This window comes from Archocentrus centrarchus, chromosome 18, assembly GCF_007364275.1.
Source record: "Archocentrus centrarchus isolate MPI-CPG fArcCen1 chromosome 18, fArcCen1, whole genome shotgun sequence".
NCBI classification, from domain to species: domain Eukaryota; kingdom Metazoa; phylum Chordata; class Actinopteri; order Cichliformes; family Cichlidae; genus Archocentrus; species Archocentrus centrarchus.
Window position 1 is genome coordinate 1,989,307 of NC_044363.1, and position 15,198 is coordinate 2,004,504.

The following is a 15,198-nucleotide window of genomic DNA, read 5'->3' on the forward strand; positions in this document are numbered from 1 at the left end:
AAATAAGTGAAAAACAGGAATCTGATTTGACCAAAAATATTACGAGAACGCAGCGTTCCATCACCTTAAAATGAAGCCCTGGGTTTACTTTTGCAGTATTTTTCCGGTTCATTGTCCATCTGTACTGTGAAGCTCTCCATCCTGTCAGTTTTCCTGTAGCATTTGAATCAATATGAGTGGAAAACTCCCGGACTAAAAAATGGAAGCCAATGAGGAAGAGACAACAAAAAAGTGCAGTTCTTCTAGTGGTCGCCTGAGGCTGGCTCCAAAGCGACACACAGCCTGGTACAATTTTTTTTTTTTTGGGCTGTATAGCTAGTTTTCCCCTTCTGCACGGGGGGGTGAATCATTCATAATTCACCCATTTGGGCTTTATGTAGAGTTTCTTTGTTAAGATGAGAAATTTCCTCACTGTGGGACTAATAAAGAAGCACCTATTTTTATTTCCATTTGAAAGTGGGGCCAGTTTCAGAGAAAATTAGGCCTGATTGTACTCACATAACAGAGTATAATCAATCCTGTCATTCCTGTTACACTTCTCTGAAGTCCACCTCCTGGGGTGCATTGTAAAGTAAATTCTCTGTGGACTAGGTGGTCACAAAAAACAGGCGGGCACACAGACATCCACACAGACCCTCACGCTCGGACCCTAGCGGACTGGTGGATGCAGTCTTAGGGGCTGACTATAGGCAGCTATAGGTGGACGTGGAAGTGCTGTAAACTTTTATTCTTTTTAATTACTAACACAGGCCGATAACAGTGAAAGCTAAAAGACTTCCAGCTGTATAGAAGTCTATTGGAAAATCAACTCAGTCGCTAGATTGAGGACATATTGACTAAATATGAAGTTCGCTATTTCACATGGTCATTATGGGAGTTCGAAAGGAAGCGTGCGAGGCATGCCAGCGTACGCTCATCGGCTAACGACTTGTCCTGTCTCCCTACCCTCACCCCCAACCAGCCGCAGTAGATGGCTGCCCCTCCCTGAGCCTGATTCTGCTGGAGGTTTCTTCCTGTTTTAAAGGGAGTTTTTCTTTCCCACTGTCACCGATTTCTTGCCCATAGGAAGTTGTGTGATTGTTGGGGTTTCTTTCTAATGTTGTGGGGTCTTCACCTTAAAATGTGAAGCGCCTTGAGGCAAATATTGTTGTGAACTGGCGCTATATAATTAAAATTGAATTAAAGTCGTTATCGTGCGGCGTCCTTGGTTTCAGGCTGATCCGCCCCTCGCTCATCATGTCAGTAAAAAAAAATGATCTTAATGGGACTTTGCTAACCAGTCAGTGAGTGTTTATATGGTCTGTGGTGTTAGCTGCTAGCTTTATGCTAGCTGCTGATTTCTTTTCACCATCATCTCCTCTCACTGTTTCCTCTCTTTCTTCAGCTGATGTTTGTCTTTCCCACCTTTTGTATCTCGTTGTTATACTCTTCCTTAGCTCTTCTTTCTCCCTTTTTTCATTCTTTTCTCCAGTAATCACCTCCTCTCATTTTGTCTTTTAAGATTTTCTCTTTCTCACTGCTTTTTTCTTTCTCCTATCCTCTGTAGTCCTCATGCCTAATGAAAAATCTTTTTTTTTTTTTGCAGTACTTTTTTTTTCTTTTATCTCTGATATAAAAAAGAAAGTGGGTGGAAAAAAAAGAGATAAGACTAATGCAGTGCATGATTGCAGAGTGAAGGCAGTGATCTGCTCTCAGATAACGTGAAAATCTCACGGATCTCAGCCAGTAGCTTTATCTATCTATGCATGCGTGTAAGTGTGTGTCTTATTTCTGTGTATGAGGGTGTGTTAATGTGGCTTTTGAGGGTTACTTCCTGTAAACAGACAGATAAAGTATGCGTGTTTACCCGACATGCCTTTACCTTCTGTATATCTCAGAAACACTCACGGGTGTGCTCTTTTTTCTGAGAACATAATGCACAAACCTCATCCAACACCCTTAACATTAACTTTGAACCTGAAAAAGCCTTTCAAATGTCTGTGGTAAAGTGAGGACCAGTGCAAATGTGGTTCCCACAAATGTAGACACACAAGCAGTATACACACACACAGAAAGCAAGGTGCATGTACACAAACTGCCTGCACACAAGCAGATGGAGACATTCTGACAACCAGTGTCATCAAAAACTGAGACAGTTTATGAGCAAGACTGTAAACACACCTAATTATCAGATATGTGTTCTTTAACTGCCCTTATCTGTGTGTGTGTGTGTGTGTGTGTGTGTGCATATATATTCTGTGTGTGCGCATATTCATTGTGTGTGTGTGTGGTGCTCTGTGTGTTTGTTTATATGGGAGGATTAGCAGGTCAAACCTCGGCCGTGCAAGGGTGAACTCGGGGACAAAGGAGGGAGCGATGAACACAGAAGTGAAAGGACCAGAGGGTGGAAGGGAAGGAGGAGAAAGCAGCGATAGGAGATGGTGGAAATGGGTAGCAGAAGGGGGGGAGGAAAGGAAGGGGAGAGGAGGGGGAGTCCAAAGGAACCACTCGTCTTGTGAACCCAGGTTGAACCATTCAAGAAAATATTTAGGACTCTTCCTGTTTTCAGGAATAATTCTGAGGTGAAGTCAAGTAGAAGCTATGACCTTTAAAAAGTACAGATAAGGATGCATCTTCAAGGAACATTTTCACTTCCTACATTACGTTATATTAATGCAATATGTTTTGGTGGGTAGTTTTAACAGGTATGACTCTTTTTAGTACCTGCTGGTCGGCAAATGCTCATGATCCAGTTAATTTAAACTGTTTAATAGCTGGGCTATTGTGAAGTGGTTGGTGCTGTGAAATGGATTTCATATTAAAGTTAAAGTAAAACTTAACTTAAAAACTTAAAGTTTGTGTGATTAACTGAAATTAAAATATAAAGCTAGATTTTTAACAAAAAGGTGAGCTCACTGTAATTAAATAATAATATACAGCAAATGTCTCTGGCTTTAATGTTTGTCTGGTTGACCAAATGTGTCATCAGAACATGCCTCATGAGGTTCTGGTGCTTTTCTTTATTTCACTCTTGTGGAGTGGACATGACTGTGAGCTTCAAGAAGTGCTGTTAGCATTATAAATGCTTCTGAAAAATATGCTCTACTTTAAAAAGAAAAAACTGTGTAATTAAGAAAATAGAAAGTAATAATGAAACATTTTCAAATAATAAAAACTAAACTGAACTAAGCAAACCTAGCCTGGAAACTAACTGAAACTGATGTGAAAACAAAAGTGAAGCTTAATTGGAAAATTTAAAATGAAAAACTATAATAACTCAATAATCCCACCACAATCTTCAAATTCTTGTTCTTTATGAAAGGAAAATGTCCACATATCTAAAGTATGAGCGACTTTGACTCAGGAGGTAGAGAGGCTCGTCCAATAATTGGAAAATTACTGATTCAATCCAGTCCGTATAAGTGTCCTTGGCCACGTGTGTGTGTGTGTGTGTGTGTGAGAGAGCGAGAGAGAAAGTTCACTGTATGAATGTATGTGTGTAATTATGGCTTATGGTGGTCTGTAAAACTAGAAAAGTGCAGTCCACTGCACTGATTGAAGCAGGCAATATTCAGGTTGTCTATATCAGTTTAATTGTATGAGCTCAGTTTCTGGTTTAAAAAGTAACTGAACACCCAGTGAAGTCTTGTTTCTTTTGGGCTGTTTTATCGTGTTGCAGGGATGTAGCAACTTGCTACAGGATACATTGCAACTTTCAATCAGCAAGTTTATCAAGGCACCGCTTAGTTTGGCATTAAATACTTTATAGGCATGTGTGCAGCTGGTCAAGGAAGATGTTAGAATGCTTAAACGTTGCTGACCTTTGTAGTTGTCATTATGGTTAAAGGAATTATTTTATCGATGCACAACAGCAGTTACCTGTCGGTTCAAAGGTAGTTCAGCGCCACCGGCCACTAACCTGTGCTGCTGTCCTGACAAATGACCGCGCCCCTCTGTGATAGGGATGTTAAAGAGCGAGGGGTGAAGTAAACAGATGATGGCAATACTTTGATGCAGATGGTGAACGATTGTATGTCAGCGGGTCAGCGTCCCCACAGGCCTAGCTTGGAAAAACAAAAGCTTCTAATGCAGGGCTCTTCAACTCCAGGCCTCGAGAGCCCCTGTCCTGCAGGTTTTAGATGTGTCTCTGCTTCAACACACCTGAGTCAAATATTACTTCTATTACCAGAGTCCTGCTAATAGAAGTCATTAGCAGGACTCTGGAGAATTTGACTGCATGCTGAGGAGGTAATTCAGACATTTGATTCAGGTGTGTTGGATCAGGAACACATCTAAAACCAGCAGGACACCGGCCCTCGAGGCCTGGAGTTGTAGAGCCCTGTTCTAATGCTTGCACTGTTTACATTAGCAACACTCTGATAGCCTGACATAGTGTGGGTGTGTCACGTTTCAGCAACATGCAAAACATGATTTGATCATTGAGGAGTGTGATTAACAGTTTCCTGTAGCTCCTATCTGCAGTGTTTGTGTCGCCAATGACTAGTGAACATCCCTTTATATAGTATAAATTAATGGAGACTATAGGAAATTAAAGAAGAAAGGAGTAAACCTACTTTCATTTGCTCCCTTATTCATAAGGGGTCACCACAGCAGCTTTGCAAGTCAGGCTGATTTGGCAGATTTTTCATGTCTGATGCCCTTCCTGATGCAATCTGAGAGGGATTTGTGTCTCCTGAGATCGAACCAGAGATCTTTTGCGAAAGGATCAAATACCAAGCAGTGAGAACTAATGAAGAAGTCAAGTCAGCCTCAACATTAAAAACCATCCATCCATTTATTTTCTGCCGCTTATCCAGGTTCAGGTTGCGGGTGTAAGCAGTCTAAGGTGGCATCCTAGCCAGATGGCCAAACCACCCCAACTGGCTCTGTTCGATGGTCTATTATTATTGTGTTGGTTTCCCATCACCCTCACCCATCAAGGCGTGGCCTCGGGAGCTCTCAGAGTGTCTGTCTGTGTAGGTTTATTGTAGCCTAAAGTGATTGGATCAAAGACAACTGGACTTATTTTAGGGCCTTGAAGATGTTTCACCTCTCATCCAAAAGGCTTCATCAGTTCTAAAAGCTGATGGGGAGTCCAAGGCATTTAACCTCTAGTAGGGTTGTCACCTTGGAGGTGGTCTCGGACATTTTGAGACCATCCCCATCAGTTTTTGGAACTTGAGCACCTCAGACTCAGAGTGTCCAGTTTCCTGGTTCCTGTGTTCCTTGAACCCACTGTCTTACTTTAGGAGGCTGCTGCCATCAAGGAGTGCTTGGGGGAAGGGTTAGCTGGGCAGTGCTCAGTGTAAGACAGAAAGCACTTCCGTAACCGTGCTTGTGCATATTGCTGTCACTGAAACACTGACAGCAATGTGGATTTCATAAATAGCAAATAACTGAATGCTATGATTAATTAAAGACTTCATGCGGGAGTTTCTGTGAGGTGAAGCACAGCTCTTGTATGTGAGACATTAGGACAACATTTATCCATCTGAACGCTGAGAAAGCAGCCGAACAAGTCAGTGATTTTCACTTCATTTCTCTCCTGTCCTCTGTCATCCTTTCTCTTTCCCTTCGCCTTCCGGGGCACCTTCATCAGCTAACTCCGGTCTATCCCCTTCTCTTACTCTTATCTATCCATCTTCATCTGCCCTTCCTTTACCCTCTCCCTCTTTCTGTGTGTGCTGTTATCCATTCCTCTCCATCTGTGTCTCTTTCCATCTTTACTCTCCCTCATTTTCTCTCCCTCTTCCTCACATGTGGTTTTGCTCTCCATCCCTCTGTACTCTATCCCTTCACCCCTCCTCCTCCTCCTCTTCTTCTCTCATCCCTCGCTCACATATGGTTTCTCTCTCTGGATCTGTGTTTGGTGTTACCCAGAGTTCACTGGGGCTCCCTGCTCATATGTGTGTGTGTTTTACAGACAGATAGAGAGACGGAGTGTGTGAATGTCTGCAGGCTTACAGGTTTGCCTGCCCGGGCGTGTGTGTGTGTGTGTGTGTGTGTGTGTGTGTGTGTGTGTGTGTGTGTGTGTGTGTGTGTGTGTGTGTGTGTGTGTGTGTGTGTTAGGTAGAGTTCAGCAGGGCACCAGCAGGTTATGCAACAGTTTGAAATGTGGGCCATTTAGAAGAAGACTCAACCTCTCCAGCCTGCTGCTTTTCTTTCTTTTCCCCTGCCATTACCTTTCTTGGTATTGTTGCATTTATTTACCTGAATGGAAAAATGCCTCAGTCTGGGGGAATTCAAGGGTTTCTTGAGCACAGTTGCTCATTATTTAAGTGCTGAAAACATAAACATCAGCATTAAGTTGTACAAGCTACAGATGCCAGAACTTAATACGATTTCCTTTGGAGTTACCGGGATTTCAGGGGTGATGACTCATATAAAATGCAGTCTGATCTTCAACATAAGTTGCACTTGTAAGCAAACACACTCTGACTAAACCAGTAACACACAAACGGATGTACTTTTAATGTGGTTATTAATCACACTGACTAATAACTTGTAGTGCAGGCTGGATGCAGCACGATCATCTAAGGTTTTCCTGTGGCCACTAGAATGACTTGGGAAAACTATGAGAAGGAATTCTGGACCGTTTTTCTGTTGGTCTGTTTACGTTCATCATTATTTTTTGGAGCGTCTTGAGCCCTCTTCAGAGAGGTGTACTGCAAATTGAAATTAACGGGTTAGTGAGCTGCGCTGAGTTCTGTTTCACAAAGGTGGCTCTCTTTTTAGCTGGCTACATTACCACAGTAACTTATGCTGAACACGTGATGTGGTCAAGAGCAGGTTATGGTTTGGTTTGACCATCAACTGGAAGTACCACATTTACACTGGTTCTTTTATATATAGTGTGCTTTAAGTGTGATGAAGGAATACATTTTAATGCATTTAATTTAACTTTGATCTCGCAACAAACTAAAGTAATTTTTCACAGTTTTTCTTATGGGACAGAGTCAGAGCTAATGTTCACTTATGTTCATTTTACTCTCCCAAGTAGGGAGACTTGTAGTGCAGTAGTTTGCATGATTTAAAAACAACGCACACACAAAAAAAACAAACACACAGAAAATGCAACCAAAAAAAAAAAAATCACTAAAAATCTCTCAAATTTTCTTCATTTAAGTAGTTTTTGTCTTTGGGAGTTTTAACCTTCGTCCCAGAGATGAGTACTGAAATTCTTCTTGTACAGGATGGTTCTTACAGGCCGTGATGCATCTGAATTTCCAAAGTGCCTGTTGCTCAAGGACAGTTACTTGCTTCTTTCACAACATCCTGTAACCTGTACGCTTCAGGTTCCCAACCATGCGATTGGAGAAAACAAAAGCACAGATCCAATAAAATACTAGTGAATGTACTGAATAACCTTTAATGTTTAAACTTTCAGAGCTCAAATCTGCATATGCCACATTAGAAACCAAGCGGGAAAACATGTTAACTCATTCAGTTAACTTTTTTTTTTGCATCAGCAGTGTTGCCTTATTTTTTTGTTGTTGTCACCTGTTCCTCTGATGTCTCTGATTGGAGGAGGAGGTGCTCAGTTGATCTATTTTGTAGCAGAGGAAGATTCAAATGGCACGTCAAACGCCTCGTTTTAGGTGAGCGCACCCAGAGCCTGAAGCAGAAGGCCGGGGTTAACAAATAATCACCATTGTGATAGCCATCGTGTGTGGGGGTTTTAGGTTTTGTTGAGCCAGTTAACGCAAACAATGCCTGGCTATGTTGAACTTTCTTCATAGTACACCCCTCAGGTTTCATATTTTGGTTAGGACTTATTTTGCCTGATTTCCTGCCACAAAGTAACAGGAAAAGCCACAAAGCATGATGTTCGTTCCATGCTTCACGGTTGGGATGAGGTTTGGAGTTGGTGTGCACTGCTCTTTTCCAAATGTGAGATGTGTGTCAGGGATTTTGGTTTGATTTATAGGTTTTTTGGAGAAAAGGGTGTTTTTATGGTGTTTTTCACTAGTCTTGTAAATGTTTTTATAGATGGTTTGCTGTTGCCCTTAGATCGCACCTTGTGCTCAAAGTAAGATCTTTATGTTTCAGCCATTGTTGGTCTCTTATTGGACTGATGAATAGATCTTTTATAGTTTTGTTGCATATCATGTATCCGTGTAATGTTTGTGAAAGTTGAGATTGAGGTAGCAGAGTTGCTGTGACTTTTACAGGAAGCTGAGCCTCTTCAACCTACACTCCCAATCCTATATTTCTGAGCGTGACTCAGGAATGACTCCTGTCTGATATACTAAACCCAGTGACATTGTTGCTACACTGGTGACAGTGAAGTCGTGATGAGCGTGATGATCACTGCTGTGAGTGATGGTGATGTAAGGATCCCAAGCTGAGCTAAGAAGGTCAGGAAAGCTGGCATAACTGTGGTTAAGGAAGCGCTACACATCTGTTCCTAAGACAGACCTTTGGCTCTGAATGCATGAGTACATCACAGTCTTATGAAACACCATATATTCAGCTTGAAAGCTGCTACAGGTTCATATTTCTCTGATTTATTTTATTTATTTATTTTTTCCTTTCCAACTGGGTACCAGCTCTTAAACAACGTGTTGCGTTAGCGTGTGAACTATCCGCTGGTATTTATTTTGTCACTGGTCAAGTGATAAATTATCATCTCCAAAATCTGAGGTCTTTCTATGACTACAACAGAAACACTCCCTGAATGTCACATTCTTCCTTTGTCTTTTTCCAGTTACTGGATCTGTTCACTCAGTGGGATTGGTCAACCTACCTGGCTGACTACGGCAAGCCTACCTGCAAATACCTGAGAGTCAACCCACACACTGCACTGGCCCTGCTGGAGAAGTGAGTAGTCATTCATTGTTCTGTGTTTTACACATTAGTGTTCATCTATTGTTCTGTTGCTTCATTCTTGGACGATTCACTTCCTTCTTTTGTAATTACCTGAGCAGACAGTCATTGAGTCCAGCTATTTAAATGTGAGGGTTTGCTGCTTTCTCAGTTTTATATTGCTGTTAATTTAATATGAATTAGTCTGACAAAAAAAGGAAGTTGAAGACCTCACTTTGTATTTTAGGAGATTTTGATAAACATTTCATCTTTTAAATGAAAAAAGGTCAAGTAGGTTTCATGAGATCAGTTTCCTGATTAACTATAGTCGCTGGTCACACATCAACTTCCACAGAAGTTGATGTGTGACCATGATAAAATCACAGACATACATGAAAGTGGTGACAACAGGATCCAAAAGGGGCAGAAGTCTGTTGTGAAAAAGTGTTTGCACTCTTCCTGATTTCTTTGTTGTTGTTGTTTTTATGTTTTTTGTTGTTTTTGGTTTTTTTGCATATTTCTCACACATTTCAGATCATCAAATTTTAATATTAAACAGTGATAACAAGAGCAAATAGAAAATGCAGTTTTTAAATGAGGATTTCACTTTATGAGGTAAAAGCTATTTAAACCTACCTGGCCTCTTGATCAAACCTACCTGTGTGAAAAAGTAATTGACCCCCTGGTTAAATCATGAATTAACTGTTTTTGGAAAGCTGAGTTTAATGTCAGTAGCCACACCCAGGCCTGTCAAGTCAAGAAATCACTTAAATGGAACCTGTCTGACAAAGTGAGGCTAGAAGATCTCAAAAAGCAACACATCGATGCCACAATCTAAAGAAACAGCTGAGAAATAAAGTCACTGACATCTTTCACACTGAAAAGGGTTACAAAGACATTTCTAAGACTTTGGAACTCCGGTGAACCACATTAAGAGCCGTTATCCACACACGGAGAAAACTTGGAACAGTGGTGGCGCTACCTGGGAGTGACCGGCCTACCAAAATTTCTCCAAGAGCGCATCGACGACTCACTCAGGAGGTCACAAAAGAACCCAGAAGAACATCTAAAGAACTGCAGGCCTCACTTGCCTCAGTTAAGGTCAGAGTTCATGATTCAACCATAAGATGGAAACTGGGCAAAAATGGCATCCATGGGAGAGTTCCAAGGAGCAAAACACTGCTGACCAAAAAGAACACATAGGCTCGTCTCACATTTGTCAGAAAACATCATGATGATTCCCGAGACTTTTGGAAAATGTTCTGTGGACTGACGAGACAAAAGTTGAACTTTTTGGAAGTTTAGAGACTCGTTACATCTGCCATAAAACTAACACAGCATTTCATAAACAAAATGTCACAGCAACAGTCAAACATGGTGGTGGTAGTGTGATGGTTTGGGGCTGCTTTGCTGCCTCAGGACCTGAACGACTTGCTGTAATTGATGAATTCTGCTCTGCACCTGCAAATCCTGAAGGAGACTGTCCGGTCATCAGTTCATGTCCTGAAACTTGAGCACACTTGGGACATGCAGCAGGGCAATGATCAGAAGCGCACCAGCAAATCCACCTCTGAATGGTTAAAGAAGAGAAAAAAAAAAGAAAGAAATGAAAGACAAAATGAAGATTTGGAGTGACCTAATCAGAGTTGGGACTTAGATTGAGATGCTTTGGAATGACCTTAATGACCTCCAGTGCCAGTGAAGTAAAGGCCAAAATTCCTCCACAGCATTGTGAAAGCCTCGCTGCCAGTTATCACAAACACTTGACTGCAGTTCTTGCTGCCAATGACAGCACAACCACTTTAGGTTTAGAGGGCAATTACATTTTCACACAGGGCCAGGTAGGTTTGGGTAGCTTTTAGTCCCACAATAAATGAAGTGATCATTTAAAAACTGCATTTCGAATTTACTCAGGTTGTCTTTGACTACTATTAAAATTTGTTTAATCTGACACATGTGACACATGCAAAAAAAAAAAAGGAAAGAAATCCGGAAGTGGACAAATTCTTTTCATAGTTCTGTGTATTACACAACTCATCAAAACTCACAACTTCATCCACCTTTTCCTGCATCTCAGCTGCTCTTTTCTGTCTCCTGTCCTTCATGTTTTTGACAGGTTATTTAAACCGTGAGTATCGTCTTGGTCATGTGTGTGAGATGCTGAGAGATGCTGGGTTGAGGCATGTACTTACAGTAGACCAATACTTGAGTTTACTAAAGCTGTTTACCTTTTTTGTTTTTTAAAATGGGTGCCTGCAATCTCACCTCCTGGATTACTCACTCTCACACATCCTGAGAACATAAACTCACTGTTGTGATGATACTGATGTTTATCGCCATGGCTGTTAAATATGGGATGTTATCGTTACACCACCACCCGCATCCTGTATCTGTGTGCAATCAGTGTAGGTCCTGATCATAGAGTCTGAACTGATATGAAAATAAGGAAGATAACTACACCCAACCTGCATGAACTCTAAAGAGTTATAATCTGACTTTGCAGATCACCGCCTCTGAAAGCTTTCACACAGAAACGTACAAGTAAACACAAACTTTCAAGACATTAGGCAAGAAACACACACACACACACAAAGTCATATGTTCTCATCTATTGTGCAGTACAACACCTTAATTAGGGGTTCTCCAGAGAGCCCAGGCCTGGTGGTCTCTCTGTGCCCATGAGGAAGCACCCTGCTGGGGTTTGTCTGGTCTGCTGGGCCCCTGAACTTCCTGGAGGTCTGTAACAGTTCAGTGTTCTGTGAGAAAATACGAAAAAAAAAACACACATGCTGAGACACACGTGACAATGAAGCACACACCGGTCTTTTTCTTCTCCAACAGGTGGCCGTAGCAGAGATGTGTGCTTGTTCTGAGCATGCTCATACAGTTGTTTTCCTGACTGCATGAGATGAACAGCTCAATGCATATTTATTATTCTTTTTTTCAACTGATTCCTTTAACCCCACCCCACCCCATCATCTTCCTCTTTCTTTCCTCCCTATTAATTCTTTTGTTTCTCCACCTATTCCCCCCACCTCCAGGATGAGGGAGACGAGCAGGAAGAACAATGTCTTCGCCCAGTTCAGGAAGACTGATAGAGACAGGCAAAAGCTCATCGACACCGTCATCAAACAGCTACGCAACCTCATCGCGCAGCACCACACCTAAAGTGAGCCACATGATTGGCCAGCAACTGTCATCTGTTTAACCCCACGAGGCTGATCTATGCACCTTAAATTAAATGGACTGCACCAAACTTTCAACAAAACTGGGAGTCTAAAACTGGAAGAAGCTCACTGGACGACAAGCTTGTAACATGCACTCTGATTGGTTCATTAAGCCACAAGAGTGTCCAGAGCATCCACTAGTTAATCCTATTGGTTAATTCTTGGCTGAAAACAAACATGTAAGAAACCCTCCAGAGTAGTGTGTTAGCTGGAAGTTCATTCTTTTAAAAATGATATCCTGAAAGTTAAAGTAAATTTAAATCCAACTACCTGGATCATGATGTCGACTTGTCCTACCAACTTTTAAAGACAAGACTGGTACCATCTTAATTTCTCTCTAGTATTGAAAAAGACCAAAACCAACAACAAACACCATTTGCTAATCTATTGGACCCACTTGATATAAATGGCAGCACCCTGTCGAGCCTCTTTTTTTTTTTTTTTTAATTCAACAATATTTCCCATAGATTTCTACAGATCATCTTCTCAGTAGTTAAAACAAGTGTGAAGAGTTCTTGATTTAACAAAGAGGTAGACTAATGCTTTGTTGGTTTTGGTCTTTTAATGGGATTTGTCGGCTACTGTGTGATAATTTTGGCATTAAGCTCAACGTTTTTGGGACTTGCGTTGTAGCCCTTGGATATCCAGACTGTTCCATGCCCCAGTCACTGTTTGCAGTCCAACAATGAAAGCTAAATTGTCTTCACACAGTAGCCATAGGTTTTGAGATCGCACCCAATGAGCCAAGCCCAGCTCATGTGTTCGGTAGAAACCGAAACCAGGAACGTTTGAGCCATCTGCCACTTATCTTGGTCCGGGTTGCATGCACTGCAATCTAAGCTGAGAAACATGATCTGTAAAGCGTGTCCTGGGTCTGTCCCAGGATCTCCTCCCAGTTGAACATGCATGAAACACAGCATCCAGTAGACGTCCTATTAGATACCAAAACCGCATTGACTGGCACCTTTCGTTGTGGAGTATAGTTGAATGACTGAGCTCACCCTATAGCTAAGTGAGAGTCCAGACAGTCTTTGGAGGAAGCTCATTTCTGCTTGTATCCCCAATTTTCCTTTTGGACAGTTGTCCTTCGTGGCCACAGGTGAGGTTAGAAATGTAGACTGAACAGTAAATCAACAACTTTGCTTTCACAATTTCTGAAAAGTTGGTACCAAAATCTCCCAACACATTATACATATTCACAAGGTTTTATTCCTGGCTCACTTTGGACATAATAATAATACAATGAAAGAAACCCCAATTAACAGAGAACTGCTTTAAAAAAATATATTTTCCTTTTTTCTGCTTTAAGCCTTTTGGGAGTGCAAGAAAAAATGAATTTCAGATGCAGATGATTCAGATGCTTAGAGAAATATACAGCATCACCAGCTTCCTCCTCTAACCGGACGTGATGTTCTTGGAAGGTTTCTGACTATGGTCTCTTTTTGAGAACAAGAAACAATAAAATAGATTATTTCTCTTGCAACATTTAATCATACAGCTTAAAGAAAAACAGTTTAACAGTAACATTACAAATAAATCTGCACATGCTGTCATTCACTGCTCTCAGATCACACTCTTCTTCATCTTTGAAGCTTGAAAATAAGCTTCCAGTTGCTGGATGCTATCAGGCGCTCTTATCGACCTGTTTGTGGGTCTGCCTGGTGGGAAGTTTTGTGTGGGAGTTGTGTGTAAGAATCTTTGAAGGAATTAGTATTTTTGTGCCATACACGTCCCATTTTCCCCTCCAGTCCTCAGACTGAGCTGGCCGGTTTAGCCGCCTGTCCTCGTCCGGCCTTTAACGTCTTCCGCATCACTTTCCGTCACTGTGGCGCGATAGCAGAACGCGTTGAATGTACACCATCGAAAGTCGCCTTCCATGGCTGAATGGCCGTGTTTTTTGGGGTTTTTTTGTTTTTGTTTTGGGTTTTTTTGTTTGTTTCTTTATTTCTTTTTGGGGTTGTGAAAAAGCCAGAAAAACACTGAAAATAAAACCGAGACATTAGTGAAAACTAACAGAATGTTACTGCAGTATCCTTTTATCATCATTTAAAAAAAAAAGGGGGGGGGGGGGGGGGTTGAAACAACATGGCAACTTATTTCCTTCTCAATATACAACCTGCAAACACTTGAATCTAGATCTGGCAACCTTATTTCCCTTTGTAGCACAGTGTATGTTGGGGATGTAAAGGGGGGATTTTGTCCCGACATGGCGACTCATTCCCCACCTTTTAAGTGAAACTTGATTTGGAATGGAAGGGATGTCGCTTGAGTGTTTTCCTTGTGGTAATGTATAAATAAGTAGGTCTTAACAAGGGGGATAATGCGCCAACATGGCAACCTGCTATAAAATATTTAGTCAGCTTGCCAGGTTGTTTGGAAAGATTTGTATATAAACCGCCGTAGACAGATGTGCGTCTTCCATGAACATAAGCCAAGCTGTGTGCGTGCGTGTGTGTGTGTGTGTGTGTGTGCGTGTGTGTGTGCGTGTAGTTTGTAGTGCAGCTACTTTTACACACAAGCTTAACTAATTGAAGCACAACAATTAATTCCTTTCACACTCGATTGTCTTTGAAACTAACGGGGGTCTTTTAATTCTTTGGTTAGCTTTTCGTTCTTGATCTCGGGTGCAGTAATCACATTGGAAAATGCAGCAGCTGTGTGTGCGTCAAATCATGGCGCCTTATAAAGGGAATGTTAACCGTGTGTTTGAAGGGGAAAATTAAGTCTTCCTTCTGATGTTTGGGTGTGTTCACTTGTGCATGAATGCACTGTGCTTTTCTTTTTTCCATCCTTAGCTGTTCATTGTTTTTCTTTTGTTTTCTTCTTTTTGTAGTATTTTTTTTTTTTTTTTTTTTAGAAAGGGAATTGGGCCGTTGTTACTGAATGTGCCTTTGCTGTATTTTGTTGTTTTTTTTCCTGCCAGTGAAGCAGCTGTGTGCAGCTGCAGTGTTTGGACTCTGGACACAGCTTACTGAAGGTTCACTCTGAAATAGATTAAAAATCTGCGTCTTTCCTCCTTTTCCATGAGGTGTTTTCTCTCTTTTCTTTTCTGGGATATTATTTATGATGCCGTTTTATTTTAATAGCTCCTTACACAATTTTTTTGCATTTTCTCAACAACTGAAAATTGTTTACTTTTAATTAAGACTTCTGGGCATCTCTTAAATTCACAAAAACCACCTTATAA

The 15,198-nt window shown here is 41.3% G+C and overlaps 1 protein-coding gene across 1 annotated transcript in view; it reads left to right on the forward strand.

Annotated features, from left to right (window-relative positions):
- Positions 1-14,075, forward strand: part of LOC115797611 (exocyst complex component 6B-like) — a 91,199-nt gene extending 77,124 nt beyond the window's left edge. The window contains exons 11-12 of the mRNA XM_030754209.1: positions 8,687-8,799; positions 11,826-14,075. Coding sequence (XP_030610069.1) covers positions 8,687-8,799; positions 11,826-11,952 — 240 coding nt within the window. The 3' untranslated portion in view covers positions 11,953-14,075. The remainder of the gene's footprint in view (positions 1-8,686; positions 8,800-11,825) is intronic.
- The last annotated feature ends 1,123 nt before the right edge of the window (positions 14,076-15,198 follow it).